Genomic DNA, 27,494 nt, shown 5'->3' with positions numbered 1-27,494 from the left:
CGTGTGCAATCACTCTAGGCTAATTTATGCATGCCCATGCAACTGTGTTCCAGCGGACAGACGACAACTGCGCTTCAGTCACTCTGCGATGGATTCCTGTGTGTGTGGGTAATCGCAGTGGCGCACAAGCAATTCGGTGCATGTGCAGTACGCAACAATCGGCCGATCTGCGTACAAGGTTGCAACTGCGATCAGTGCTGTATCAGGCCCCATATTCCATAGATATGATATTGTACAGTGCACATAGTAATGCTACTTATAATGTGTGTGCTTATAGGTGTGTGTGTGTGTGCTTATAGGTGTGTGTGTGTGTGCTTATAGGTATGTGTGTGTGTGCTTATAGGCGTGTGTGTGTGTGTGCTTATAGGTATGTGTGTGTGCTTATAGGTATGTGTGTGCTTATAGGCGTGTGTGTGCTTATAGGTATGTGTGTGTGTGCTTATAGGTATGTGTGTGTGTGCTTATAGGTATGTGTGTGTGTGTTTATAGGTATGTGTGTGTGTGTGTGTGTGCTTATAGGTGTGTGTGTGTGCTTATAGGTATTTGTGTGTGTGCTTATAGGTGTGTGTGTGTGTGCTTATAGGTGTGTGTGTGTGTGCTTATAGGCGTGTGTGTGTGCGCTTATAGGTGTGTGTGTGTGCGCTTATAGGTGTGTGTGTGTGTGTGTGTGTGTGTGTGTGTGCTTATAGGTATATGTGTGTGTGCTTATCGGTATATGTGTGTGTGCTTATCGGTATATGTGTGTGTGTGTGCTTATCGGTATGTGTGTGTGTGCTTATCGGTATGTGTGTGTGTGCTTATAGGTATATGTGTGTGTGTGTGTGTGTGTGTGCTTTATAGGTATGTGTGTGCTTATAGGTATGTGTGTGCTTATAGGTATGTATGTGTGTGTGTGTGCTTATAGGTATGTATGTGTGTGTGCTTATCGGTATATGTGTGTGTGCTTATAGGTATATGTGTGTGTGCTTATCGGTATATGTGTGTGTGCTTATAGGTATGTGTGTGTGTACTTATAGGCATGTGTGTGTGTGCTTATAGGTGTGTGTGTGTGCTTATAGGTATATGTGTGTGTGCTTATAGGTATATGTGTGTGTGCTTATAGGTATATGTGTGTGTGCTTATAGGCATATGTGTGTGTGCTTATAGGCATATGTGTGTGTGCTTATAGGTATATGTGTGTGTGCTTATAGGTATGTGTGTGCTTATAGGCATATGTGTGTGTGCTTATAGGTATATGTGTGTGTGCTTATAGGTATGTGTGTGCTTAGAGGTATGTGTGTGCTTATAGGTATATGTGTGTGTGCTTATCGGTATGTGTGTGTGTGCTTATCGGTATATGTGTGTGTGCTTATCGGTATGTGTGTGTGTGCTTATCGGTATGTGTGTGTGTGCTTATCGGTATGTGTGTGTGTGCTTATAGGTGTGTGTGTGTGTGCTTATAGGTGTGTGTGTGTGTGCTTATAGGTGTATGTGTGTGTGCTTATAGGTATGTATGTGTGTGTGCTTATAGGTATATGTGTGTGTGCTTATCGGTATATGTGTGTGTGCTTATAGGTATATGTGTGTGTATGTGTGTGTGCTTATCGGTATATGTGTGTGTGCTTATAGGTATGTGTGTGTGTACTTATAGGCATGTGTGTGTGTGCTTATAGGTGTGTGTGTGTGTGTGTGTGTGTGTGTGCTTATAGGTATATGTGTGTGTGCTTATAGGTATATGTGTGTGTGCTTATAGGTATATGTGTGTGTGCTTATAGGTATATGTGTGTGTGCTTATAGGTATGTGTGTGTGTGCTTATAGGTATGTGTGTGTGTGCTTATAGGTATGTGTGTGTGTGCTTATAGGTATGTGTGTGTGTGCTTATAGGTATGTGTGTGTGTGTTTATAGGTATGTGTGTGTGTGTTTATAGGTATGTGTGTGTGTGTTTATAGGTATGTGTGTGTGTGTTTATAGGTATGTGTGTGTGTGTTTATAGGTATGTGTGTGTGTGTTTATAGGTATGTGTGTGTGTGTTTATAGGTATGTGTGTGTGTGTTTATAGGTATGTGTGTGTGTGTTTATAGGTATGTGTGTGTGTGTTTATAGGTATGTGTGTGTGTGCTTATAGGTATGTGTGTGTGTGCTTATAGGTATATGTGTGTGTGTGTTTATAGGTATGTGTGTGTGTGTTTATAGGTATGTGTGTGTGTGTGTGTTTGTAGGTATGTGTGTGTGTGCTTATAGGTATGTGTGTGCTTATAGGTGTGTGTGTGTGTGTATGCTTATAGGCGTGTGTGTGTGTGTGTGTGTGCGCTTATAGGTGTGTGTGTGTGCGCTTATAGGTGTGTGTGTGTGCGCTTATAGGTGTGTGTGTGTGTGTGTGTGTGCTTATAGGTGTGTGTGTGTGTGCTTATAGGTATTTGGGGGTGTGCTTATAGGTATATGTGTGTGTGCTTATCGGTATATGTGTGTGTGTGTGCTTATAGGTATGTGTGTGCTTATAGGTATGTATGTGTGTGTGTGTGTGTGTGTGCTTATAGGTATGTATGTGTGTGTGCTTATCGGTATATGTGTGTGTGCTTATCGGTATATGTGTGTGTATGTGTGTGTGCTTATCGGTATATGTGTGTGTGTGCTTATAGGTATGTGTGTGTGTGCTTATAGGTGTGTGTGCTTATAGGTGTGTGTGCTTATAGGTGTGTGTGCTTATAGGTGTGTGTGTGTGTGCTTATAGGTGTGTGTGTGTGTGTGCTTATAGGTGTGTGTGTGTGTGCTTATAGGTGTGTGTGTGTGTGCTTATAGGTATATGAGTGTGTGCTTATAGGTATATGTGTGTGTGTGCTTATAGGTATATGTGTGTGTGTGCTTATAGGTATGTGTGTGCTTATAGATATAGGTATGTGTTTGCTTATAGGTATATGTGTGTGTGCTTATAGGTATATGTGTGTGTGCTTATAGGTATATGTGTGTGTGCTTATAGGTATATGTGTGTGTGCTTATAGGTATAGGTATGTGTGTGCTTGTAGGTATATGAGTGTGTGCTTATAGGTATGTGTGTGCTTATAGGTATATGTGTTTGTGTGTGTGTGTGCTTATCGGTATATGTGTGTGTGCTTATCGGTATATGTGTGTGTGCTTATCGGTATATGTGTGTGTGCTTATCGGTATATGTGTGTGTGCTTATCGGTATATGTGTGTGTGCTTATAGGTAGGTGTGTGTGTGTGTGCTTATAGGTATGTATGTGTGTGTGCTTATAGGTATGTATGTGTGTGTGCTTATAGGTATGTATGCGTGTGTGCTTATAGGTATGTATGTGTGTGTGCTTATCGGTATATGTGTGTGTGCTTATCGGTATATGTGTGTGTGCGTATAGGTATATGTGTGTGTGTGTGTGCTTATCGGTGTGTGTGTGTGTGCTTATCGGTGTGTGTGTGTGTGCTTATAGGTATATGTGTGTGTGCTTATCGGTATATGTGTGTGTGCTTATAGGTATATGTGTGTGTGTGTGTGTGTGCTTATAGGCATGTGTGTGTGTGCTTATAGGTGTGTGTGTGTGTGTGCTTATAGGTATATGTATGTGTGCTTATAGGTATATGTGTGTGTGCTTATCGGTATATGTGTGTGTGCTTATAGGTATGTGTGTGTGTGCTTATCGGTATGTGTGTGTGTGCTTATAGGTATATGTGTGTGTGTGTGTGCTTATAGGCATGTGTGTGTGTGCTTATAGGTATGTGTGTGTGTGCTTATAGGTATGTATGTGTGTGTGCTTATAGGTATATGTGTGTGTATGTGCTTATAGGTGTGTGTGTGTGCTTATAGGTATATGTGTGTGTGCTTATCGGTATATGTGTGTGTGCTTATCGGTATATGTGTGTGTGCTTATCGGTATATGTGTGTGTGCTTATCGGTATATGTGTGTGTGCTTATCGGTATATGTGTGTGTGCTTATAGGTGTGTGTGTGTGCTTATCGGTGTGTGTGTGTGCTTATCGGTATATGTGTGTGTGCTTATCGGTATATGTGTGTGTGCTTATCGGTATATGTGTGTGTGCTTATAGGCATGTGTGTGTGTGTGCTTATTGGTGTGTGTCTGCTTATAGGTATATGTGTGTGTGCTTATAGGTATATGTGTGTGTGCTTATAGGTATGTGTGTGTGTGTGCGCTTATAGGTATGTATGTGTGTGTGCTTGTAGGCATATGTGTGTGTGCTTATAGGCATATGTGTGTGTGCTTATAGTTATGTGTGTGCTTATCGGTATATGTGTGTGTGCTTATAGGTATATGTGTGTGTGCTTATAGGCATGTGTGTGTGTGCTTATTGGTGTGTGTGTGCTTATAGGTATATGTGTGTGTGCTTATAGGTATATGTGTGTGTGCTTATAGGTATATGTGTGTGTGCTTATAGGTATATGTGTGTGTGCTTATAGGTATATGTGTGTGTGCTTATAGGTATGTGTGTGTGTGTGTGCGCTTATAGGTATGTATGTGTGTGTGCTTGTAGGCATATGTGTGTGTGCTTGTAGGCATATGTGTGTGTGCTTATAGGCATATGTGTGTGTGCTTATAGTTATGTGTGTGCTTATAGGTGTGTGTGTGTGTGTGTGTGTGTGCGCTTATATGTGTGTGCGCTTATATGTGTGTGCGCTTATATGTGTGTGCGCTTATAGGTGTGTGCGTTTATAGGTGTGTGTGTGTGTGTGCTTATAGGCGTGTGTGTGCTTATAGGTGTGTGTGTGTGTGTGTGTGCTTATAGGCGTGTGTGTGTGCTTATAGGCGTGTGTGTGTGTGTGCTTATAGGCGTGTGTGTGCTTATGTGTGTGTGTGTGTGCTTATAGGTGTGTGTGTGTGTGCTTATAGGTGTGTGTGTGTGCTTATAGGTGTGTGTGTGTGCTTATAGGTGTGTGTGTGCGCTTATAGGTGTGTGTGTGCGCTTATAGGTGTGTGTGTGCGCTTATAGGTATATGTGTGTGCGCTTATAGGTATATGTGTGTGTGCTTTTAGGTATATGTGTGTGTGCTTTTAGGTATATGTGTGTGTGCTTATATGTGTGTGTGTGTGTGTGCTTATAGGTGTGTGTGTGTGTGCTTATAGGTGTGTGTGTGCGCTTATAGGTATATGTGTGTGTGCGCTTATAGGTATGTGTGTGCTTATAGGTATGTGTGTGTGTGTGTGTGCTTATAGGTGTGTGTGTGTGCTTATAGGTATGTGTGTGGGTGTGTGTGCGTGCTTATAGGTGTGCGTGCTTATAGGTGTGCGTGCTTATAGGTGTGTGTGCTTATAGGTGTGTGTGTGTGTGCTTATAGGTATGTGTGTGCGTGCTTATAGGTGTGTGTGTGCTTATAGGTATGTGTGTGTGTGCTTATAGGCATATGTGTGTGTGCTTATAGGCATATGTGTGTGTGCTTATAGGTACGTGTGTGTGTGCTTATAGGTACGTGTGTGTGTGCTTATAGGCGTGTGTGTGTGCTTATAGGTATGTGTGTGTGTGCTTATAGGCGTGTGTGTGTGTGTGTGCTTATAGGTATGTGTGTGTGCTTATAGGTATGTGTGTGTGCTTATAGGTATGTGTGTGCTTATAGGCGTGTGTGTGTGTGCTTATAGGCGTGTGTGTGTGTGCTTATAGGCGTGTGTGTGTGTGCTTATAGGCATGTGTGTGTGTGTTTATAGGTATGTGTGTGTGTGTTTATAGGTATGTGTGTGTGTGTTTATAGGTATGTGTGTGTGTGTTTATAGGTATGTGTGTGTGTGTTTATAGGTATGTGTGTGTGTGTTTATAGGTGTGTGTGTGTGTGCTTATAGGTGTGTGTGTGTGTGCTTATAGGCGCGTGTGTGTGTGTGCTTATAGGTGTGTGTGCTTATAGGTGTGTGTGTGTGTGTGTGCTTATAGGTGTGTGTGTGTGTGTGCTTATAGGTGTGTGTGTGTGTGTGCTTATAGGTGTGTGTGTGTGTGCTTATAGGTGTGTGTGTGTGTGTGCTTATAGGTATATGTGTGTGTGTGTGCTTATATGTGTGTGTGTGTGCTTATATGTGTGTGTGTGTGTGTGCTTATATGTGTGTGTGTGTGTGTGCTTATAGGTATGTGTGTGCTTATAGGTATGTGTGTGCTTATAGGTATGTGTGTGCTTATAGGTATGTATGTGTGTGTGTGTGTGTGCTTATAGGTATATGTGTGTGTACTTATAGGCATGTGTGTGTGTGCTTATAGGTGTGTGTGCTTATAGGTGTGTGTGTGTGCTTATAGGTATATGTGTGTGTGCTTATAGGTATATGTGTGTGTGCTTATAGGTATATGTGTGTGTGTGCTTATAGGTATATGTGTGTGTGTGCTTATAGGTATGTGTGTGCTTATAGATATAGGTATGTGTGTGCTTATAGGTATATGTGTGTGTGTGCTTATAGGCATATGTGTGTGTGCTTATAGGTATATGTGTGTGTGCTTATAGGTATATGTGTGTGTGCTTATAGGTATAGGTATGTGTGTGCTTATAGGCATATGTGTGTGTGCTTATAGGTATATGTGTGTGTGCTTATAGGTATATGTGTGTGTTTGTGTGCTTATCGGTATGTGTGTGTGTGCTTATCGGTATATGTGTGTGTGCTTATCGGTATATGTGTGTGTGCTTATCGGTATATGTGTGTGTGCTTATCGGTATATGTGTGTGTGCTTATCGGTATATGTGTGTGTGCTTATCGGTATGTGTGTGTGTGCTTATAGGTATGTGTGTGTGTGCTTATAGGTGTGTGTGCTTATAGGTATGTATGTGTGTGTGCTTATAGGTATGTATGTGTGTGTGCTTATCGGTATGTGTGTGTGTGCTTATCGGTATGTGTGTGTGTGCTTATCGGTATATGTGTGTGTGCTTATCGGTATATGTGTGTGTGCTTATAGGTATGTGTGTGTGTGTGTGTGTGTGTGCTTATAGGTGTGTGTGTGTGTGCTTATAGGTGTGTGTGCTTATAGGTATATGTGTGTGTGCTTATCGGTATATGTTTGTGTGCTTATAGGTATATGTGTGTGTGCTTATAGGTATATGTGTGTGTGTGTGTATGCTTATAGGCATGTGTGTGTGTGCTTATAGGTGTCTGTGTGTGCTTATAGGTGTGTGTGTGTGCTTATAGGTGTGTGTGTGTGCTTATAGGTATGTATGTGTGTGTGCTTATAGGTGTATATGTGTGTGTGCTTTGTCGGTATATGTATGTGTGCTTATAGGTATATGTGTGTGTGCTTATAGGTATATGTGTGTGTGCTTATAGGTATATGTATGTGTGTGTGTGTGCTTATAGGTATGTGTGTGTGTGCTTATAGGTGTGTGTGTGTGTGTGTGCTTATAGGTATGTATGTGTGTGTACTTATAGGTATATGTGTGTGTGCTTATCGGTATATGTGTGTGTGTGCTTATAGGTATATGTGTGTGTGTGTGCTTATAGGTGTGTGTGTGTGCTTATAGGTGTGTGTGTGTGTGCTTATAGGTATGTGTGTGTGTGCTTATCGGTATATGTGTGTGTGCTTATAGGTATATGTGTGTGTGCTTATAGGTATATGTGTGTGTGCTTATAGGTATATGTGTGTGTGCTTATAGGTATATGTGTGTGTGCTTATAGGTATATGTGTGTGTTTGCTTATAGACATGTGTGTGTGTGCTTATAGGCATGTGTGTGTGTGCTTATAGGCATGTGTGTGTGTGCTTATAGGCATGTGTGTGTGTGCTTATAGTCATGTGTGTGTGTGCTTATAGTCATGTGTGTGTGCGCTTTTAGGCATGTGTGTGTGCGCTTATAGGCATGTGTGTGTGCGCTTATAGGCATGAGTGTGTGCGCTTATAGGCATGTGTGTGTGCGCTTATAGGCATGTGTGTGTGCGCTTATAGGCATGTGTGTGTGCGCTTATAGGCAGGTGTGTGTGCGCTTATAGGCAGGTGTGTGTGCGCTTATAGGCAGGTGTGTGTGCGCTTATAGGTGTGTGTGCGCTTATAGGTGTGTGTGCGCTTATAGGTGTGTGTGCGCTTATAGGTGTGTGTGCGCTTATAGGTGTGTGTGCGCTTATAGGTGTGTGTGCGCTTATAGGTGTGTGTGCGCTTATAGGTGTGTGTGTGTGTGCTTATAGGTGTGTGTGTGTGTGTGTGCTTATCGGTATATGTGTGTGTGCTTATCGGTATATGTGTGTGTGCTTATAGGTATATGTGTGTGTGCTTATAGGTATATGTGTGTGTGCTTATAGGTATATGTGTGTGTGCTTATAGGTATATGTGTGTGTGCTTATAGGTATATGTGAGTGTGCTTATTCGTATATGTGTGTGTGCTTATCGGTATGTGTGTGTGTGCTTATCGGTATATGAGTGTGTGCTTATAGGTATATGTGTGTGTGTGTGCTTATAGGCATGTGTGTGTGTGCTTATAGGTGTATGTGTGCTTATCGGTATATGTGTGTGTGCTTATAGGTGTGTGTGTGTGCTTATAGGTGTGTGTGTGTGCTTATAGGTGTGTGTGTGTGTGCTTATAGGCGTGTGTGTGTGTGCTTATAGGCGTGTGTGTGTGTGCTTATAGGCGTGTGTGTGTGTGCTTATAGGCGTGTGTGTGTGTGCTTATAGGCGTGTGTGTGTGTGCTTATAGGTGTGTGTGTGCTTATCGGTATATGTGTGTGTACTTATAGGTATGTGTGTGTGTGCTTATAGGTGTGTGTGTGCTTATCGGTATATGTGTGTGTGCTTATCGGTAGGTGTGTGTGTGCTTATCGGTATATGTGTGTGTGCTTACAGGTATATGTGTGTGTGCTTATAGGTGTGTGTGTGTGTGTGTGTGTGTGCTTATAGGTATATGTGTGTGTGCTTATCGGTATATGTGTGTGTGTGTGTGCTTATAGGCATGTGTGTGTGTGCTTATAGGTATATGTGTGTGTGTGTGTGTGTGTGTGCTTATAGGCATGTGTGTGTGTGCTTATAGGCATGTGTGTGTGTGCTTATAGGCATGTGTGTGTGTGCTTATAGGCATGTGTGTGTGTGCTTATAGGCATGTGTGTGTGTGCTTATCGGTATATGTGTGTGTGCTTATAGGTATATGTGTGCTTATAGGTATGTGTGTGTGTGTGTGTGCTTATAGGTATGTATGTGTGTGTGCTTATAGGTATGTGTGTTTGTGCTTGTAGGCATATGTGTGTGTGCTTATAGGCATATGTGTGTGTGCTTATAGTTATGTGTGTGCTTATAGGTGTGTGTGTGTGCGCGCTTATAGGTGTGTGTGTTTATAGGTGTGTGTGTGTGCTTATAGGCGTGTGTGTGCTTATAGGTGTGTGTGTGTGCTTATAGGTGTGTGTGTGTGCTTATAGGTGTGTGTGTGTGCTTATAGGTGTGTGTGTGTGCTTATAGGTGTGTGTGTGTGCTTATAGGTGTGTGTGTGTGCTTAAGGTATATGTGTGTGTGCTTATAGGTATATGTGTGTGTGCTTATAGGTATATGTGTGTGTGCTTATAGGTATATGTGTGTGTGCTTATAGGTATATGTGTGTGTGCTTATAGGTATGTGTGTGCTTTTAGGTATATGTGTGTGTGCTTATAGGTGTGTGTGTGTGTGTGCTTATAGGTGTTTGTGTGTGTGTGTGCTTATAGGTGTGTGTGTGTGCTTATAGGTGTGTGTGTGTGTGTGTGTGTGCTTATAGGTGTGTGTGCTTATAGGTATATGTGTGTGTGCTTTTAGGTATATGTGTGTGTGCTTCTAGGTGTGTGTGTGTGTGTGTGTGCTTCTAGGTGTGTGTGTGTGTGTGCTTATAGGTGTGTGTGTGTGCTTATTGGTGTGTGTGTGTGTGTGCTTATAGGTGTGTGTGTGTGTGTGTGCTTATAGGTGTGTGTGTGTGTGTGCTTATAGGTGTGTGTGCGTGTGCGCTTATAGGTATGTGTGTGTGTGTGTGCTTATAGGTATGTGTGTGTGTGTGCTTATAGATATATGTGTGTGTGCGCTTATAGGTGTGTGCGCTTATAGGTGTGTGTGCTTATAGGTATGTGTGTGTGCGTGTGCTTATAGGTGTGTGTGTGTGTGCTTATAGGTATGTGTGTGGGTGTGTGTGCGTGCTTATAGGTGTCTGTGCTTATAGGTGTGTGTGTGTGCTTATAGGTATGTGTGTGCGTGCTTATAGTTATGTGTGTGTGTGCTTATAGGTATGTGTGTGTGTGCTTATAGGCATATGTGTGTGTGCTTATAGGCATGTGTGTGTGTGCTTATAAGCATGTGTGTGTGTGCTTATAGGCATGTGTGTGTGTGCTTATAGGTATATGTGTGTGTGCTTATAGGTACGTGTGTGTGTGCTTATCGGTATATGTGTGTGTGCTTATAGGTATATGTGTGTGTGCTTATAGGTATGTGTGTGTGTGCTTATAGGTATGTGTGTGTGTACTTATAGGTATGTGTGTGTGTGTGCTTATAGGCATGTGTGTGTGTGTGCTTATAGGTGTGTGTGTGCTTATCGGTATATGTGTGTGTGCTTATCGGTATATGTGTGTGTGCTTATAGGTATATGTGTGTGTGCTTATAGGTATGTGTGTGTGTGCTTAAGGTATATGTGTGTGTGCTTATAGGTATGTGTGTGTGCTTATAGGTGTGTGTGTGTGTGCTTATAGGTGTGTGTGTGTGTGTGTGTGCTTATAGGTGTGTGTGTGTGTGTGTGTGTGTGTGCTTATAGGTGTGTGTGTGTGCTTATAGGTGTGTGTGTGTGCTTATAGGTGTGTGTGTGCGCTTATAGGTGTGTGTGTGCGCTTATAGGTATGTGTGTGCTTATAGGTATGTGTGTGTGTGCTTATAGGTGTGTGTGTGTGCTTATAGGTATGTGTGTGGGTGTGTGTGCGTGCTTATAGGTGTGTGTGCTTATAGGTGTGTGTGTGTGTGCTTATAGGTATGTGTGTGCGTGCTTATAGGTGTGTGTGCTTATAGGTATGTGTGTGTGTGCTTATAGGTATGTGTGTGTGTGCTTATAGGCATATGTGTGTGTGCTTATAGGCATATGTGTGTGTGCTTATAGGCATATGTGTGTGTGCTTATAGGCATATGTGTGTGTGCTTATAGGTACGTGTGTGTGTGTGCTTATCGGTATATGTGTGTGTGCTTATAGGCGTGTGTGTGTGCTTATAGGTATGTGTGTGTGTGCTTATAGGCGTGTGTGTGTGTGCTTATAGGTATGTGTGTGTGCTTATAGGTATGTGTGTGCTTATAGGCGTGTGTGTGTGTGTTTATAGGTATGTGTGTGTGTGCTTATAGGCATGTGTGTGTGTGCTTATAGGTATGTGTGTGTGTGTTTATAGGTATGTGTGTGTGTGTGTTTATAGGTATGTGTGTGTGTGCTTATAGGTGTGTGTGTGCTTATAGGTATTTGTGTGTGTGTGCTTATAGGTGTGTGTGTGCTTATAGGCGTGTGTGTGTGTGTGTGTGCTTATAGGTGTGTGTGTGTGCTTATAGGTGTGTGTGTGCTTATAGGTGTGTGTGTGTGTGCTTATAGGTGTGTGTGTGTGTGTGTGCTTATAGGTGTGTGTGTGTGTGTGTGCTTATAGGTGTGTGTGTGTGTGTGTGCTTATAGGTGTGTGTGTGTGTGCTTATCGGTATATGTGTGTGTGCTTATCGGTATATGTGTGTGTGCTTATCGATATATGTGTGTGTGTGTGCTTATCGGTATGTGTGTGTGTGTGCTTATAGGTATATGTGTGTGTGTGTGTGTGTGTGTGCTTATAGGTATGTGTGTGCTTATAGGTATATGTGTGTGTATGTGTGTGTGCTTATCGGTATGTGTGTGTGTGCTTATAGGTATGTGTGTGTGTACTTATAGGCATGTGTGTGTGTGCTTATAGGTGTGTGTGCTTATAGGTGTGTGTGTGTGTGTGCTTATAGGTTTATGTGTGTGTGCTTGTAGGTATATGTTTGTGTGCTTATAGGTATATGTGTGTGTGTGCTTATAGGTATGTGTGTGCTTATAGATATAGGTATGTGTGTGCTTATAGGTTTATGTGTGTGTGCTTATAGGTATAGGTATGTGTGTGCTTATAGGCATATGTGTGTGTGCTTATAGGTATATGTGTGTGTGCTTATAGGTATGTGTGTGCTTATAGGTATATGTGTGTGTTTGTGTGCTTATCGGTATGTGTGTGTGTGCTTATCGGTATATGTGTGTGTGCTTATCGGTATATGTGTGTGTGCTTATAGGTATGTGTGTGTGTGCTTATAGGTATGTGTGTGTGCTTATAGGTGTGTGTGCTTATAGGTATGTATGTGTGTGTGCTTATAGGTATGTATGTTTGTGTGCTTATTGGTATGTGTGTGTGTGCTTATCGGTATGTGTGTGTGTGCTTATCGGTATATGTGTGTGTGCTTATAGGTATGTGTGTGTGTGCTTATAGGTATATGTGTGTGTGTGTGTGCTTATAGGTGTGTGTGTGTGTGCTTATAGGTGTGTGTGCTTATAGGTATATGTGTGTGTGCTTATCGGTATATGTTTGTGTGCTTATAGGTATATGTGTGTGTGCTTATAGGTATATGTGTGTGTGTGTGTGTATGCTTATAGGCATGTGTGTGTGTGCTTATAGGTATGTGTGTGTGTGCTTATAGGTGTGTGTGTGTGCTTATAGGTATGTATGTGTGTGTGCTTATAGGTATGTATGTGTGTGTGCTTATAGGTATGTATGTGTGTGTGCTTATCGGTATATGTGTGTGTGCTTTGTCGGTATATGTATGTGTGCTTATAGGTATATGTGTGTGTGCTTATAGGTATATGTGTGTGTGTGTGTGTGTGTGTGCTTATAGGTATGTGTGTGTGTGCTTATAGGTGTGTGTGTGTGTGTGCTTATAGGTATGTATGTGTGTGTGCTTACAGGTATATGTGTGTGTGCTTACAGGTATATGTGTGTGTGCTTATTGGTATATGTGTGTGTGCTTATAGGTATATGTGTGTGTGTGTGCTTATAGGTATATGTGTGTGTGTGTGTGTGTGTGTGCTTATAGGTGTGTGTGTGTGTGTGCTTATAGGTGTGTGTGTGTGTGCTTATAGGTATGTGTGTGTGTGCTTATCGGTATGTGTGTGTGTGCTTATAGGTATATGTGTGTGTGCTTATAGGTATATGTGTGTGTGTGCTTATAGGCATGTGTGTGTGTGCTTATAGGTATATGTGTGTGTGTGTGTGTGCTTATAGGCATGTGTGTGTGTGCTTATAGGCATGTGTGTGTGTGCTTATAGGCGTGTGTGTGTGCTTATAGTCATGTGTGTGTGCGCTTATAGGTGTGTGTGCGCTTATAGGTGTGTGTGCGCTTATAGGTGTGTGTGCGCTTATAGGTGTGTGTGCGCTTATAGGTGTGTGTGTGCTTATAGGTGTGTGTGTGTGTGCTTATCGGTATATGTGTGTGTGCTTATAGGTATATGTGTGTGTGCTTATCGGTATATGTGTGTGTGCTTATCGGTATATGTGTGTGTGCTTATAGGTATATGTGTGTTCGCTTATAGGTATATGTGTGTGTGCTTATAGGTATATGTGTGTGTGCTTATAGGTATATGTGAGTGTGCTTATCGGTATATGTGTGTGTGCTTATTCGTATATGTGTGTGTGCTTATCGGTATGTGTGTGTGTGCTTAACGGTATATGAGTGTGTGCTTATAGGTATATGTGTGTGTGTGTGTGTGCTTATAGGCATGTGTGTTTGTGCTTATAGGTGTATGTGTGCTTATAGGTATGTGTGTGTGTGTGTGTGTGCTTAAAGGCGTGTGTGTGCTTATAGGCGTGTGTGTGTGTGCTTATAGGCATGTGTGTGTGTGCTTATAGGCATGTATGTGTGTGCTTATAGGCATGTGTGTGTGTGCTTATAGGTGTGTGTGTGTGTGCTTATCGGTATATGTGTGTGTGCTTATAGGTATGTGTGTGTGTGCTTATAGGTGTGTTTGTGCTTATCGGTATATGTGTGTGTGCTTATCGGTAGGTGTGTGTGTGCTTATCGGTATATGTGTGTGTGCTTATCGGTATATGTGTGTGTGCTTATAGGTATATGTGTGTGTGCTTATAGGTATATGTGTGTGTGTGTGCTTATACGTGTGTGTGTGTGTGCTTATAGGCATGTGTGTGTGTGCTTATAGGTATATGTGTGTGTGTGTGTGTGTGTGTGTGTGTGTGCTTATAGGCATGTGTGTGTGTGCTTATAGGCATGTGTGTGTGTGTGCGTATCGGTATATGTGTGTGTGCTTATAGGTATATGTGTGTGTGCTTATAGGTATGTGTGTGTGTGTGTGTGTGTGTGTGTGTGTGTGTGTGTGTGTGTGTGTGTGTGTGTGTGTGTGCTTATAGGTATGTATGTGTGTGTGCTTATAGGTATGTGTGTTTGTGCTTGTAGGCATATGTGTGTGTGCTTATAGGCATATGTGTGTGTGCTTATAGTTATGTGTGTGCTTATAGGTGTGTGTGTGTGCGCGCTTATAGGTGTGTGTGTTTATAGGTGTGTGTGTGTGTGTGTGTGTGCTTATAGGCGTGTGTGTGCTTATAGGTGTGTGTGTGTGCTTATAGGTGTGTGTGTGTGCTTAAGGTATATGTGTGTGTGTGTGCTTAAGGTATATGTGTGTGTGCTTATAGGTATATGTGTGTGTGCTTATAGGTATATGTGTGTGTACTTTTAGGTATATGTGTGTGTGCTTATTGGTGTGTGTGTGTGTGAGTGCTTATTGGTGTGTGAGTGCTTATTGGTGTGTGTGTGCTTATAGGTGTGTGTGTGTGCTTATAGGTGTGTGTGTGTGTGTGCTTATAGGTGTGTGTGTGCGTGTGCGCTTATAGGTATGTGTGTGTGTGCTTATAGGTATGTGTGTGTGTGTGCTTATAGATATATGTGTGTGTGCGCTTATAGGTGTGTGCGCTTATAGGTGTGTGTGCTTATAGGTATGTGTGTGCTTATAGGTATATGTGTGTGTGCTTATAGGTATGTGTGTGTGTGCTTATAGGTATATGTGTGTGTGTGCTTATAGGCATGTGTGTGTGTGCTTATCGGTATATGTGTGTGTGCTTATAGGTATATGTGTGTGTGTGTGTGTGCTTATAGGTATGTATGTGTGTGTGCTTGTAGGCATATGTGTGTGTGCTTGTAGGCATATGTGTGTGTGCTTGTAGGCATATGTGTGTGTGCTTATAGGCATATGTGTGTGTACTTATAGTTATGTTTGTGCTTATAGTTGTGTGTGTGTGTGTGTGTGTGCGCGCTTATAGGTGTGTGTGTGTTTCTAGGTGTGCGCGCTTATAGGTGTGTGTGTTTATAGGTGTGTGTGCTTATAGGCGTGTGTGTGTGCCTATAGGTGTGTGTGTGTGCTTATAGGTATGTGTGTGGGTGTGTGTGCGTGCTTAAGGTATATGTGTGTGTGTGCTTATAGGTATATGTGTGTGTGCTTTTAGGTATATGTGTGTGTGCTTTTAGGTGTGTGTGTGTGTGCTTATAGGTGTGTGTGTGCTTATAGGTGTGTGTGTGCTTATAGGTGTGTGTGTGTGCTTATAGGTGTGTGTGTGTGCTTATGTGTGTGTGTGCGCTTATAGGTATGTGTGTGTGTGCGCTTATAGGTATGTGTGTGTGTGCGCTTATAGGTGTGTGTGTGTGCGCTTATAGGTGTGTGTGTGTGTGTGCTTATAGGTATGTGTGTGTGTGTGCTTATAGGTATGTGTGTGTGTGTGCTTATAGGTATATGTGTGTGTGCGCTTATAGGTATGTGTGTGCTTATAGGTATGTGTGTGTGTGTGCTTATAGGTGTGTATGTGTGCTTATAGGTGTGTGTGTGTGCTTATAGGTGTGTGTGTGTGCTTATCGGTGTATGTGTGTGTGTTTATCGGTATATGTGTGTGTGCTTATAGGTATATGTGTGTGTGTGTGTGTGTGTGCTTATAGGTATATGTGTGTGTGTGTGCTTATAGGCATATGTGTGTGTGCTTATAGGTATATGTATGTGTGCTTATAGGTATGTGTGTGTGTGTGTGTGTGCTTATCGGTATATGTGTGTGTGCTTATAGGTATATGTGTGTGTGCTTATAGGTATATGTGTGTGTGCTTATAGGTATATGTGTGTGTGCTTATAGGTATATGTGTGTGTGCTTATAGGTATATGTGTGCTTATAGGTATGTGTGTGTGTGTGTGTGTGTGTGTGTGTGTGTGTGTGTGCTTATAGGTGTGCGTGTGTGTGTGTGCTTATAGGTGTGTGTGTGTGTGTGCTTATAGGTGTGTGTGTGTGTGTGCTTATAGGTGTGTGTGTGTGCTTATAGGTATATGTGTGTGTGCTTATCGGTATATGTGTGTGTGCTTATCGGTATATGTGTGTGTGCTTATCGGTATATGTGTGTGTGCTTATCGGTATATGTGTGTGTGCTTATCGGTATATGTGTGTGTGCTTATCGGTATATGTGTGTGTGCTTATCGGTATATGTGTGTGTGCTTATCGGTATATGTGTGTGTGCTTATCGGTATATGTGTGTGTACTTATCGGTATATGTGTGTGTGTGTGCTTATAGGTGTGTGTGTGCTTATAGGTATATGTGTGTGTGTTTATCGGTGTGTGTGTGTGCTTATAGGCATGTGTGTGTGTGCTTATAGGTATGTGTGTGTGTGTGTGCTTATAGGCATGTGTGTGTGTGCTTATAGGCTTGTGTGTGTGTTCTTATAGGCATGTGTGTGTGTGCTTATAGGCATGTGTGTGTGTGCTTATAGGTGTGTGTGCGCTTATAGGTGTGTGTGTGCGCTTATCGGTATATGTGTGTGTGCTTATAGGTATATGTGTGTGTGCTTATAGGTTTGTGTGTGCTTATCGGTATATGTGTGTGTGCTTATCGGTATATGTGTGTGTGCTTATCGGTATATGTGTGTGTGCTTATAGGTGTGTGTGTGCTTATCGGTATATGTGTGTGTGCTTATAGGTATATGTGTGTGTGCTTATAGGCATGTGTGTGTGTGCTTATAGGCATGTGTGTGTGTGCTTATAGGTGTGTGTGTGCTTATAGGTGTGTGTGTGTGCTTATCGGTATATGTGTGTGTGCTTATAGGTGTGTGTGTGCTTATAGATATGTGTGTTTGTGCTTATAGGCATATGTGTGTGTGCTTATAGGCATATGTGTGTGTGCTTATAGTTATGTGTGTGCTTATAGGTGTGTGTGTGTGTGTGCGCTTATAGGTGTGTGTGTGTGTGTGTGTGCTTATAGGCGTGTGTGTGCTTATAGGTGTGTGTGTGTGCTTATAGGTGTGTGTGTGTGCTTATAGGTGTGTGTGTGTGCTTATAGGTGTGTGTGTGTGTGCTTATAGGTGTGTGTGTGTGTGCTTATAGGTATATGTGTGTGTGCTTATAGGTATATGTGTGTGTGCTTTTAGGTATATGTGTGTGTGCTTATAGGTGTGTGTGTGTGTGCTTATAGGCGTGTGTGTGCTTATAGGCGTGTGTGTGCTTATAGGTGTGTGTGTGTGCTTATAGGTGTGTGTGTGTGCTTATAGGTGTGTGTGCTTATAGGTGTGTGTGTGTGTGTGTGTGTGTGCTTATAGGTATGTGTGTGTGTGTGTGTGTGTGCTTATAGATATGTGTGTGTGCGCTTATAGATATGTGTGTGTGCGCTTATAGGTGTGTGTGCTTATAGGTATGTGTGTGTGTGTGTGCTTATAGGTGTGTGTGCTTATAGGTGTGTGTGTGCTTATAGGTATGTGTGTGGGTGTGTGTGCATGCTTATAGGTGTGTGTGTGTGTGTGCTTATAGGTATGTGTGTGCGTGCTTATAGGTGTGTGTGTGCTTATAGGTATGTGTGTGTGTGCTTATAGGCATATGTGTGTGTGCTTATAGGTATATGTGTGTGTGCTTATAGGTATGTGTGTGTGTGTGCTTATCGGTATATGTGTGTGTGCTTATAGGTATATGTGTGTGTGCTTATAGGTATATGTGTGTGTGCTTATAGGTATATGTGTGTGTGCTTATAGGTATATGTGTGTGTGTGCTTATAGGTATATGTGTGTGTGTGCTTATAGGTGTGTGTGTGTGTGTGCTTATAGGTATGTATGTGTGTGTGCTTATAGGTATATGTGTGTGTGCTTATAGGTATATGTGTGTGTGCTTATAGGTATATGTGTGTGTGTGTGCTTATAGGTATATGTGTGTGCTTATAGGTATATATGTGTGTGCTTATAGGTATGTGTTGTGTGTGCTTATAGGCGTGTGTGTGTGTGCTTATAGGTGTGTGTGTGTGTGCTTATAGGCGTGTGTGTGTGCTTATAGGTGTGTGTGTGTGTGCTTATAGGTATATGTGTGTGCTTATAGGTATGTGTGTGTGTGTGTGTGCTTATAGGTATGTATGTGTGTGTGCTTATAGGTTTGTGTGTGTGTGCTTATAGTTATGTGTGTGCTTATAGGTGTGTGTGTGTGCTCATAGGTGTGTGTGTGTGTGTGCGCTTATAGGTGTGTGTGTGTGTGCTTATAGGTGTGTGTGTGTGCTTATAGGTGTGTGTGTGTGCTTATAGGTGTGTGTGTGTGTGCTTATAAGTGTGTGTGTGTGCTTATAGACGTGTGTGCTTATAGGCGTGTGTGTGTGTGCTTATAGGTGTGTGTGTGTGCTTATAGGTGTGTGTGTGTGTGCTTATAGGTGTGTGTGTGTGTGCTTATAGGTGTGTGTGTGTGCTTATAGGTGTGTGTGTGTGCTTATAGGCGTGTGTGCTTATAGGCGTGTGTGTGTGTGCTTATAGGTGTGTGTGTGTGCTTATTGGTGTGTGTGTGTGTGCTTATAGGTATGTGTGTGTGTGTGTGCTTATAGGTATGTGTGTGGGTGTGTGTGCGTGCTTATAGGTGTGTGTGTGTGCTTATAGGTGTGTGTGTGTGTGTGCTTATAGGTATGTGTGCGCGTGCTTATAGGTGTGTGTGTGCTTGTAGGTATGTGTGTGTGTGCTTATAGGTATATGTGTGTGTGCTTATAGGTATATGTGTGTGTGCTTATAGGCATATGTGTGTGTGCTTATAGGTATATGTGTGTGTGCTTATAGGTATATGTGTGTGTGTGTGCTTATAGGCATATGTGTGTGTGCTTATAGGCATATGTGTGTGTGCTTATCGGCATATGTGTGTGTGCTTATCGGCATATGTGTGTGTGCTTATCGGCATATGTGTGTGTGCTTATAGGTATATGTGTGTGTGCTTATAGGTATATGTGTGTGTGCTTATAAGTATATGTGTGTGTGCTTATAGGTATATATGTGTGTGTGCTTATAGGTATGTGTGTGTGCTTATAGGCATGTGTGTGTGTGTGCTTATAGGCATGTGTGTGTGTGCTCATAGGTACAGCCAGGTGCATAAATATTGGGACATTGACAGAATTTTTATATTTTGGCCTCTATTCACCACCACAATAGCTTTGAAATGAAACAAACAAGATGTGCTTTAACTGCAGACTTTCAGATTTAATTTGAGGGGAATTACATCCAAATCAGGTGAACGGTGTAGGAATTACAACGGTTTCTATATGTGCCTCCCACTTTTTAAGGGGCCAAAAGTAATGGGACTATCAACTCAAAAGCTATTTCATGGACAGGTGTGGGCTATTCCCTCGTTATTTCATTATCAATTAAGCAGGTAAAAGGTCTGGAGTTGATTCTAGGTGTGACATTTGCATTTGGAATCAGTTGCTATCGACTCTCAATATGAGATCCAAAGAGCTGTCACTATCAGTGAAGCAAGCCATCATTAGGCTGAAAAATCAAAACAAACCCCTCAGAGAGATAGCAAAAACATTAGGTGTGGCCAAATCAACTGTTTGGAACATTCTTAAAAAGAAAGAACGCACCGGAGAGCTCAGCAGCACCAAAAGACCCGGAAGACAACGGAAAACAACTGTGGTGGATGACAGAAGAATTATTTCCCTGGTGAAGAAAAACCCCTTCACAACAGTTGGCCAAATCAAGAACACTCTCCAGGAGGTAGGTGTATATGTGTCAAAGTTAACAATCAAGAAAAGACTTCACAAGAGTGAATATAGAGGGTTCACCACAAGATGTAAACCATTGGTGAGCCTCAAAAACAGGAAGACCAGATTAGAGTTTGCCAAACAACATCTAAGAAAGCCATTACAGTTCTGGAACAACATCCTATGGACAGATGAGACAAAGATCAACTTGTACCAGAGTGATAGGAAGAGAAGAGTATGGAGAAGGAAAGGAACTGCTCATGATCCAAAACATACCACCTCATCAGTGAAGCATGGTGGTGGTAGTGTCATGGCGTGGGCATGTATGGCTGCCAATGGAACTGGTCCCCTTGTATTTATTGATGATGTGACTGCTGACAAAAGCAGCAGAATGAATTCTGAAGTGTTTCGGGCAATATTATATGCTCATATTCAGTCAAATGCTTCAGAACTCATTGGACGGCACTTCACAGTGCAGATGGGCAATGACCCGAAGCATACTACAAAAGCAACCAAAGAGTTTTTTAAGGCTAAAAAGTGGAATGTTATGCAATTTCCAAGTCAATCCCCTGACCTGAATCCGATTGAGCATGCATTTCACTTGATGAAGACAAAACTGAGGGGAAAATGCCCCAAGAACAAGCAGGAACTGAAGACATTTGCAGTAGAGGCCTGGCAGAGCATCACCAGGGATGAAACGTCTGGTGATGTCTATGCGTTCCAGACTTCAGGCTGTAATTGCCTGCAAAGGATTTGCAACAAAGTATTAAAAAGTGAAAGTTAGATTTAGGATTGTTTAGTTTGTTCCATTACTTTTGGCCCCTTAAAAAGTGGGAGGCACATATAGAAACCGTTGTAATTCCTACACCGTTCACCTGATTTGGATGTAATTACCCTCAAATTAAATCTGAAAGTCTGCAGCTAAATCACATCTTGTTTGTTTCATTTCAAAGCCATTGTGGTGGTGAATAGAGGACAAAATCTGAAAATTCTGTTAATGTCCCAATATTTATGCACCTGACTGTATGTGTGTGTGCTTCTAGGTATATGTGTGTGTATATGTGTGTGTGTGTGTGTGTGTGTGTGTGTGTGTGTGTGTGTGTGTGTGTGTGTGTGCTTATTTATATATGTATGTGTCTATATTATATGTGTGCATATATGTATATGTGTGCTTTTATTTATATAGAAGTGTGTATATTATATGTGTGCTTTTATTTATATAGAAGTGTGTATATTATGTGTGTGCTTTTATTTATATAGAAGTGTGTATATTATATGTGTGCTTTTATTTATATAGAAGTGTGTATATTATGTGTGTGCTTTTATTTATATAGAAGTGTGTATATTATGTGTGCTTTTATTTATATAGAAGTGTGTATATTATATGTGTGTTTTTATTTATATAGAAGTGTGTATATTATATGTGTGCTTTTATTTATATTGAAGTGTGTATATTATATGTGTGTTTTTATTTATATAGAAGTGTGTATATTATGTGTGTGCTTTTATTTATATAGAAGTGTGTATATTATGTGTGTGCTTTTATTTATATAGAAGTGTGTATATTATGTGTGTGCTTTTATTTATATAGATGTGTGTATATTATATGTGTGCTTTTATTTATATAGAAGTGTGTATATTATGTGTGCTTTTATTTATATAGAAGTGTGTATATTATGTGTGCTTTTATTTATATAGAAGTGTGTATATTATATGTGTGCTTTTATTTATATAGAAGTGTGTATATTATGTGTGTGCTTTTATTTATATAGAAGTGTGTATATTATGTGTGTGCTTTTATTTATATAGAAGTGTGTATATTATGTGTGTGCTTTTATTTATATAGAAGTGTGTATATTATATGTGTGCTTTTATTTATATAGAAGTGTGTATATTATGTGTGTGCTTTTATTTATATAGAAGTGTGTATATTATGTGTGCTTTTATTTATATAGAAGTGTGTATATTATGTGTGTGCTTTTATTTATATAGAAGTGTGTATATTATGTGTGCTTTTATTTATATAGAAGTGTGTATATTATGTGTGTGCTTTTATTTATATAGATGTGTGTATATTATGTGTGTGCATTCACTCTTGGTCTGTTATATAAACGCTTTTCTTTATCTGCTGTGAGATATAAATCTATTTAGCCATCGATCATCAGACATGACTTTCCCTTGCAAATTAACTATGGAAATGGTCATTGAAAAATCTGATTAAATCCTAAATAAATGAATGACTCTGTTTATATGGGAGCCCTGTATTATTAATGTCTCCTGGTGGTTTCATCAGTCACACTTTGATTTCTTCTTTTAGCAAATAAGGAAGCAAGAATGGACGGCAATCATCCCGAATTCCCAGCTGATTGTTATTCCGTACCCGCACGAAACACCTAAAAGGTAACTCTGCGCACCTGGCCAGAAGTGGCGAGCTCACCTGAGTCCTTAATGCACAGCTCAGGTCACTACTATGTACTACAGAGGTGCCAGTGATCGGGTGTCGCACAAGGCTGGCGCTTCGGTATAATACGTCCCACACGTGGCTCCAAAAAACGATGATAAATTGCAAATTGATTTATTAGCAACTGATATATTATTTTTATTTGTTCCTTTTTTTATTATAACAGTCTGTAATCTGATCATTTTCTGTGCCTAAGAGCAACGGGCAAAGTTTTAACACAATGTCGGCGCTTCGCGGAGACTGCTCAGACAGCGAAGGGTTATTTAATACTTATGCGTGTTGTCTGAGATCACAGCCACTTCATATCCCCCCGCGGCGCTCTCATTCCTGGAATTTACCGCTATCTCTCCAAATGTATCTTTGTTAATAAGTATCTATTGATTTTCCTCTCTGGTGTCATCCAAGTTATTTTGGTAATCGGGAGGGAAGCCTGGAGTCAGACCCTGTGCAATTAGCTCGTAAATCTGTATCAGAACGGAGAGCATTTAAGTTGTCTCATTGGAAAGTGTTTCGGCTTGGTTTAACGCTGTAATTAATAAGTCGCAAAGAGGGATATGTAACGGGGAGTGGGCCCAGCAGCGTCCATTCTGGGGGCTTCCTAAACAGGTCTGCTCCAATCTGTATGATGTATGTAGCCCACAAGTTCTTGCAGCATAAAGATGCAGTTCACCTTCAGACGTCTTTAGCTTATACACTTTTATATATACTCCTGCTACTTTTACTACATACATTGCTTTATCTTTCTTCCCCTTATCAAGAATCATTGTTAGTTTTCCTTGCCCTGGCATAGAGAGCACAGTTCAGCTATTTGTGCATTGAATGCAACTGTATCCTGAGTGCAGTTCTAGTTGTAAATGAAATGTGAAAATATATCCCTGATTATACAAAGCCGTGGCTGAAAATTGTGGTGCCTACTGTTTAGAAGTGACATGATGGTATTCCTATGCTGCTATAAGATGAGATGTGTGCACCACTAAGAATTCAATATATCAATTTCATTGGAGCCAGTGACATCACTGATAATGCAGCCTATCCATTCACTAGGATCCAGTGACATCACTGAGTAGGCAGCCTATCGATTCACTAGGAACCAGTGACATCACTGAGAATGCAGCCTATCCATTCACTAGGAGCCAGTGACATCACTGAGAATGCAGCCTATCCATTCACTAGGAGCCAGTGACATCACTGAGTAGGCAGCCTATCCATTCACTAGGATCCAGTGACAACACTCAGAATGCAGCATATCCAATCACTAGGAAGTGGAACCAGTGACATCACTGGGAATGCAGCCTACCCATTCAGTGGGAACCAGTGACATCACGGAGCATGCAGCCTATCCATTCACTGAGGGGTAAATTTACTAAAGTGAGCGTTTTTAGAAATGAGTTTTAAAAGTGATGTTGCCAATAGCAACCAATCAGATTCTAGCTATTATCTTCTAGAAGGTGCTAGTTAAATGTTAAGTAGAATATGATTGGTTGCTATGGGCAACATCACTTTTAAAGCTCACTTCTAAAAACTCTCACTTTAGTAAATTTACCCCTTGGAGTCCGTGACATCACTGAGAATGCAGCCTTCCCATTCACTAGGAACCAGTGACATCACTGAGAATGCAGCCTATCCATTCACTAGGAACCAGTGACATCACTGAGACTGCAGCCTATCCATTCACTAGGAGCCAGTGACATCACTGAGAATGCAGCCTATCCATTCACTAGGAGCCAGTGACATCACTGAGACTGCAGCCTATCCATTCACTAGAAGCCAGTGACATCACTGAGAATGCAGCCTATCCCTTCACTAGGAACTGGTCTAAGCCACAAGACAACTATAATTTTATCATTATTTTAAAAAAAAAAACCCTATCCTTATTAATGGCCGTGATCCTACCAGAAGCCCAAACACAAACATCTGTATCTGTGTTTTAATAATTGATTCCTTTAACATAATTACTGTACGGTGGTTTTATTTGTGTCCGTGTATATAATGGAAATTGGTAAAACGGTGTTATGGGTGGTGGTGAGTACTCGGCTTGCAAGTGCTGTGTGCGTAAAGCATATAATGCAGGCTATCATTTATATACTCTATTATACTCCATGTAATAACACAAGCAGAGCCGTGGCACACAGAAATATACACTCAGGAGCTGAATGTGTGAAATGACTTGTGTTATGTGGACGTATCACAAGTGCGCCTGGATTACACACAATAACAGATGGGCAGAAGATTACACCTTCCCCTGTTCTGCAATCACTGCAGAATAATGTGCACGTTCCCACTCGTTGTGCGGACCTCGCTGTTTGCAGATAATAAGCGGTTGTGTGAAATCTCTGACAATAATGCATCAAACAACTGCCCGGCCAACAAATACGGCAGCCCTCTTAACCCTGCGTGTTTCAGGCTGCGCGCCGCGGCTAGCTGCACCGAGTTCCCATGTGCTGACTGTGAGTTAGACCTCAAAACTGTATCATACGTTTCCTCTCTTCCAGGTCCCCTATTTATTGCTGCTGATGTATATAATAATACCGAGCCATGTCATTACCTAGAGGAATATGTATAAGGAATTCAGAATGCCTCTAGATCAGCCATAGAGGGACCTTTCCCCATATCCATCTATGGGTTGTAGTCCCCAGCGCCATCCCCTGCCCACTGTCTTGCACTTAGGCCACTTTAGGAGAGTTACCCGAGTCTGGACTGTCATAGCTAGCAGTGCGTCAGACACAACAAGTTTAAGGCTCGCTCGTACAACCATCACACGCGAGTACAGAGGACAACTGCATCACACAAATGGATGAGACGGATCAGTCTGCAGGAAAGTTGTCCAAACCAGGATAGGGTTAAATGTTCGTTGTTTGCCGTCTAAAATCTAGTGCCGTTCCTGCATTAATCCTAGGTATAAAAGTCACCACTTGTGTGGGCAGAGGCTTCTCAGAAATGAGTGTGTTTAGAGATGGAAGATAATGTAATGGTAGCTGCGATATGCTGTCTCCAAAGCTTAACCGAGCATACAGACGCCTACTGCTGCCTTCTCATATCTGTCCGACGTCACGCACCGGCATAAACAACGGTGACATCGCCGCAGATCGGGCAGCCGTGCAGCATATGCAGAGAGTCTGACCATGCCGCAAACACAGCGTCTCTCCCAACACGCAGAGGGCTTCCATGCTGCGAAGGAGATCGCAATGGCGAATGAAACAGCGTCTAAATGGTCAGACACACCTGCGTTGGCCTAGCCACCCCTTGTCACTCACTTTGCGAATGATGCGAGCGTATTCACAAACAATCGCTGCGTGTGTGCAATGGAAAACAATCTCTTGATCTGCGTACATGTCTAATCAGCCCCATAGGTCCAACACTTGTTTATGGGGCGGTTGGGTCACTTCAGCTCTTGGTAAGGATTAAACGGCAAAATGCAAACATGATACAGTAACAATTCCGTGCCGGTACTAATCCGGCGGAACCTGCAGGTAAATGAATGTCATCTGTGTATGGGGTAAGGAGTGATTCACATTTTACTCTCTCCACGGGACGCGATTGACAGCGATGGCTATGAATACTGATATGTGGGGTAATTCGTCATACTATCGTTTCCATACAAATTGTTTGCAGGAGGCAGTGAATTAGATCTAGAACAGTAAATTAAATCATTCAATGCCAGTGTCACTCATTGTTCAAATGAAATGATTTCAGAATGGCCGACAGGCAAAAGATGAGGATTTATTGGGATCACGCATATGAGGGAAAAGCTGCGTCCCGTAATAAGACGACTACTATAATACACCGATAACAGCGCTGCCGGGGAGGAATAGAACATAACAGTAAACATACAGTCAGGGGCATAAATATTGGGACATTGACAGAATTTTCAGATTTTGGCCTCTATTCACCACCACAATGGCTTTGAAATGAAACAAACAAGATGTGATTTACCTGCAGACTTTCACATTTAATTTGAGGGTAATTACATCCAAATCAGGTGAACGGTGTAGGAATTACAACGTTTTCTATATATGCCTCCCACTTTTTAAGGGGCCAGAAGTAATGGGACAAACTAAACAATCCTAAATCTAACTTTCACTTTTTAATACTTTGTTGCAAATCCTTTGCAGGCAATTACAGCCTGAAGTCTGGAACGCATAGACATCACCAGACGCTGGGTTTCATCCCTGGTGATGCTCTGCCAGGCCTCTACTGCAAATGTCTTCAGTTCCTGCTTGTTCTTGGGGCATTTTCCCTTCAGTTTTGTCTTCATCAAGTGAAATGCATGCTCAATCGGATTCAGGTCAGGGGGTTGACTTGGCCATTGCATAACATTCCACTTTTTAACCTTAAAAAAACTCTTTGGTTGCTTTTGCAGTATGCTTCGGGTCATTGTCCATCTGCACTGTGAAGCGCCGTCCAATGAGGTCTGAAGCATTTGACTGAATATGAGCATATAATATTGCCCGAAACACTTCAGAATTCATTCTGCTGCTTTTGTCAGCAGTCACATCATCAATAAATACAAGGGAACCAGTTCCATTGGCAGCCATACATGCCTACGCCATGACACTACCACCACCATGCTTGACTGATGAGGTGGTATGTTTTGGATCATGAGCAGTTCCTTTCCTTCTCCATACTCTTCTCTTCCCATCACTCTGGTACAAGTTGATCTTTGTCTCATCTGTCCACAGGATGTTGTTCCAGAACTGTAATGGCTTTTTTAGATATTGTTTGGCAAACTCTAATCTGGTCTTCCTGTTTTTGAGGCTCACCAATGGTTTACATCTTGTGGTGAACCCTCTATATTCACTCTTGTGAAGTCTTCTCTTGATTGTTGACTTTGACACATATACACCTACCTCCTGGAGAGTGTTCTTGATTTGGCCAACTGTTGTGAATGGGTTTTTCTTCACCAGGGAAATAATTATTTTGTCATCCACCACAGTTGTTTTCCGTGGTCTTCCGGGTCTTTTGGTGCTGCTGAGCTCTCCGTTGCGTTCTTTCTTTTTAAGAATGTTCCAAACAGTTGATTTGGCCACACCTAATGTTTTTGCTATCTCTCTGATGGGTTTGTTTTGATTTTTCAGCCTAATGATGGCTTGCTTCACTGATAGTGACAGCTCTTTGGATCTCATATTGAGAGTCTACAGCAGTTATTTCGA

General features: G+C 41.7%; 1 protein-coding gene across 1 annotated transcript in view; it reads left to right on the top strand.

Annotated features, from left to right (window-relative positions):
• ITFG1 (integrin alpha FG-GAP repeat containing 1) overlaps positions 1 to 27,494 on the top strand; it is a 270,576-nt gene that overhangs the window by 225,087 nt on the left and 17,995 nt on the right. The window contains exon 16 of the mRNA XM_088458986.1: positions 22,201 to 22,283. Within this exon, the coding sequence (XP_088315112.1) occupies positions 22,201 to 22,283 (83 nt within the window). The remainder of the gene's footprint in view (positions 1 to 22,200; positions 22,284 to 27,494) is intronic.

Source organism: Taudactylus pleione, unplaced genomic scaffold (assembly GCF_031769625.1).
Source record: "Taudactylus pleione unplaced genomic scaffold, aTauple2 ptg000885l, whole genome shotgun sequence".
Classification (NCBI taxonomy): Eukaryota; Metazoa; Chordata; class Amphibia; order Anura; family Myobatrachidae; genus Taudactylus; species Taudactylus pleione.
The sequence above is the reverse complement of the archived record's forward strand: the minus strand, read 5'-3'. Positions and strand labels throughout refer to the sequence as shown.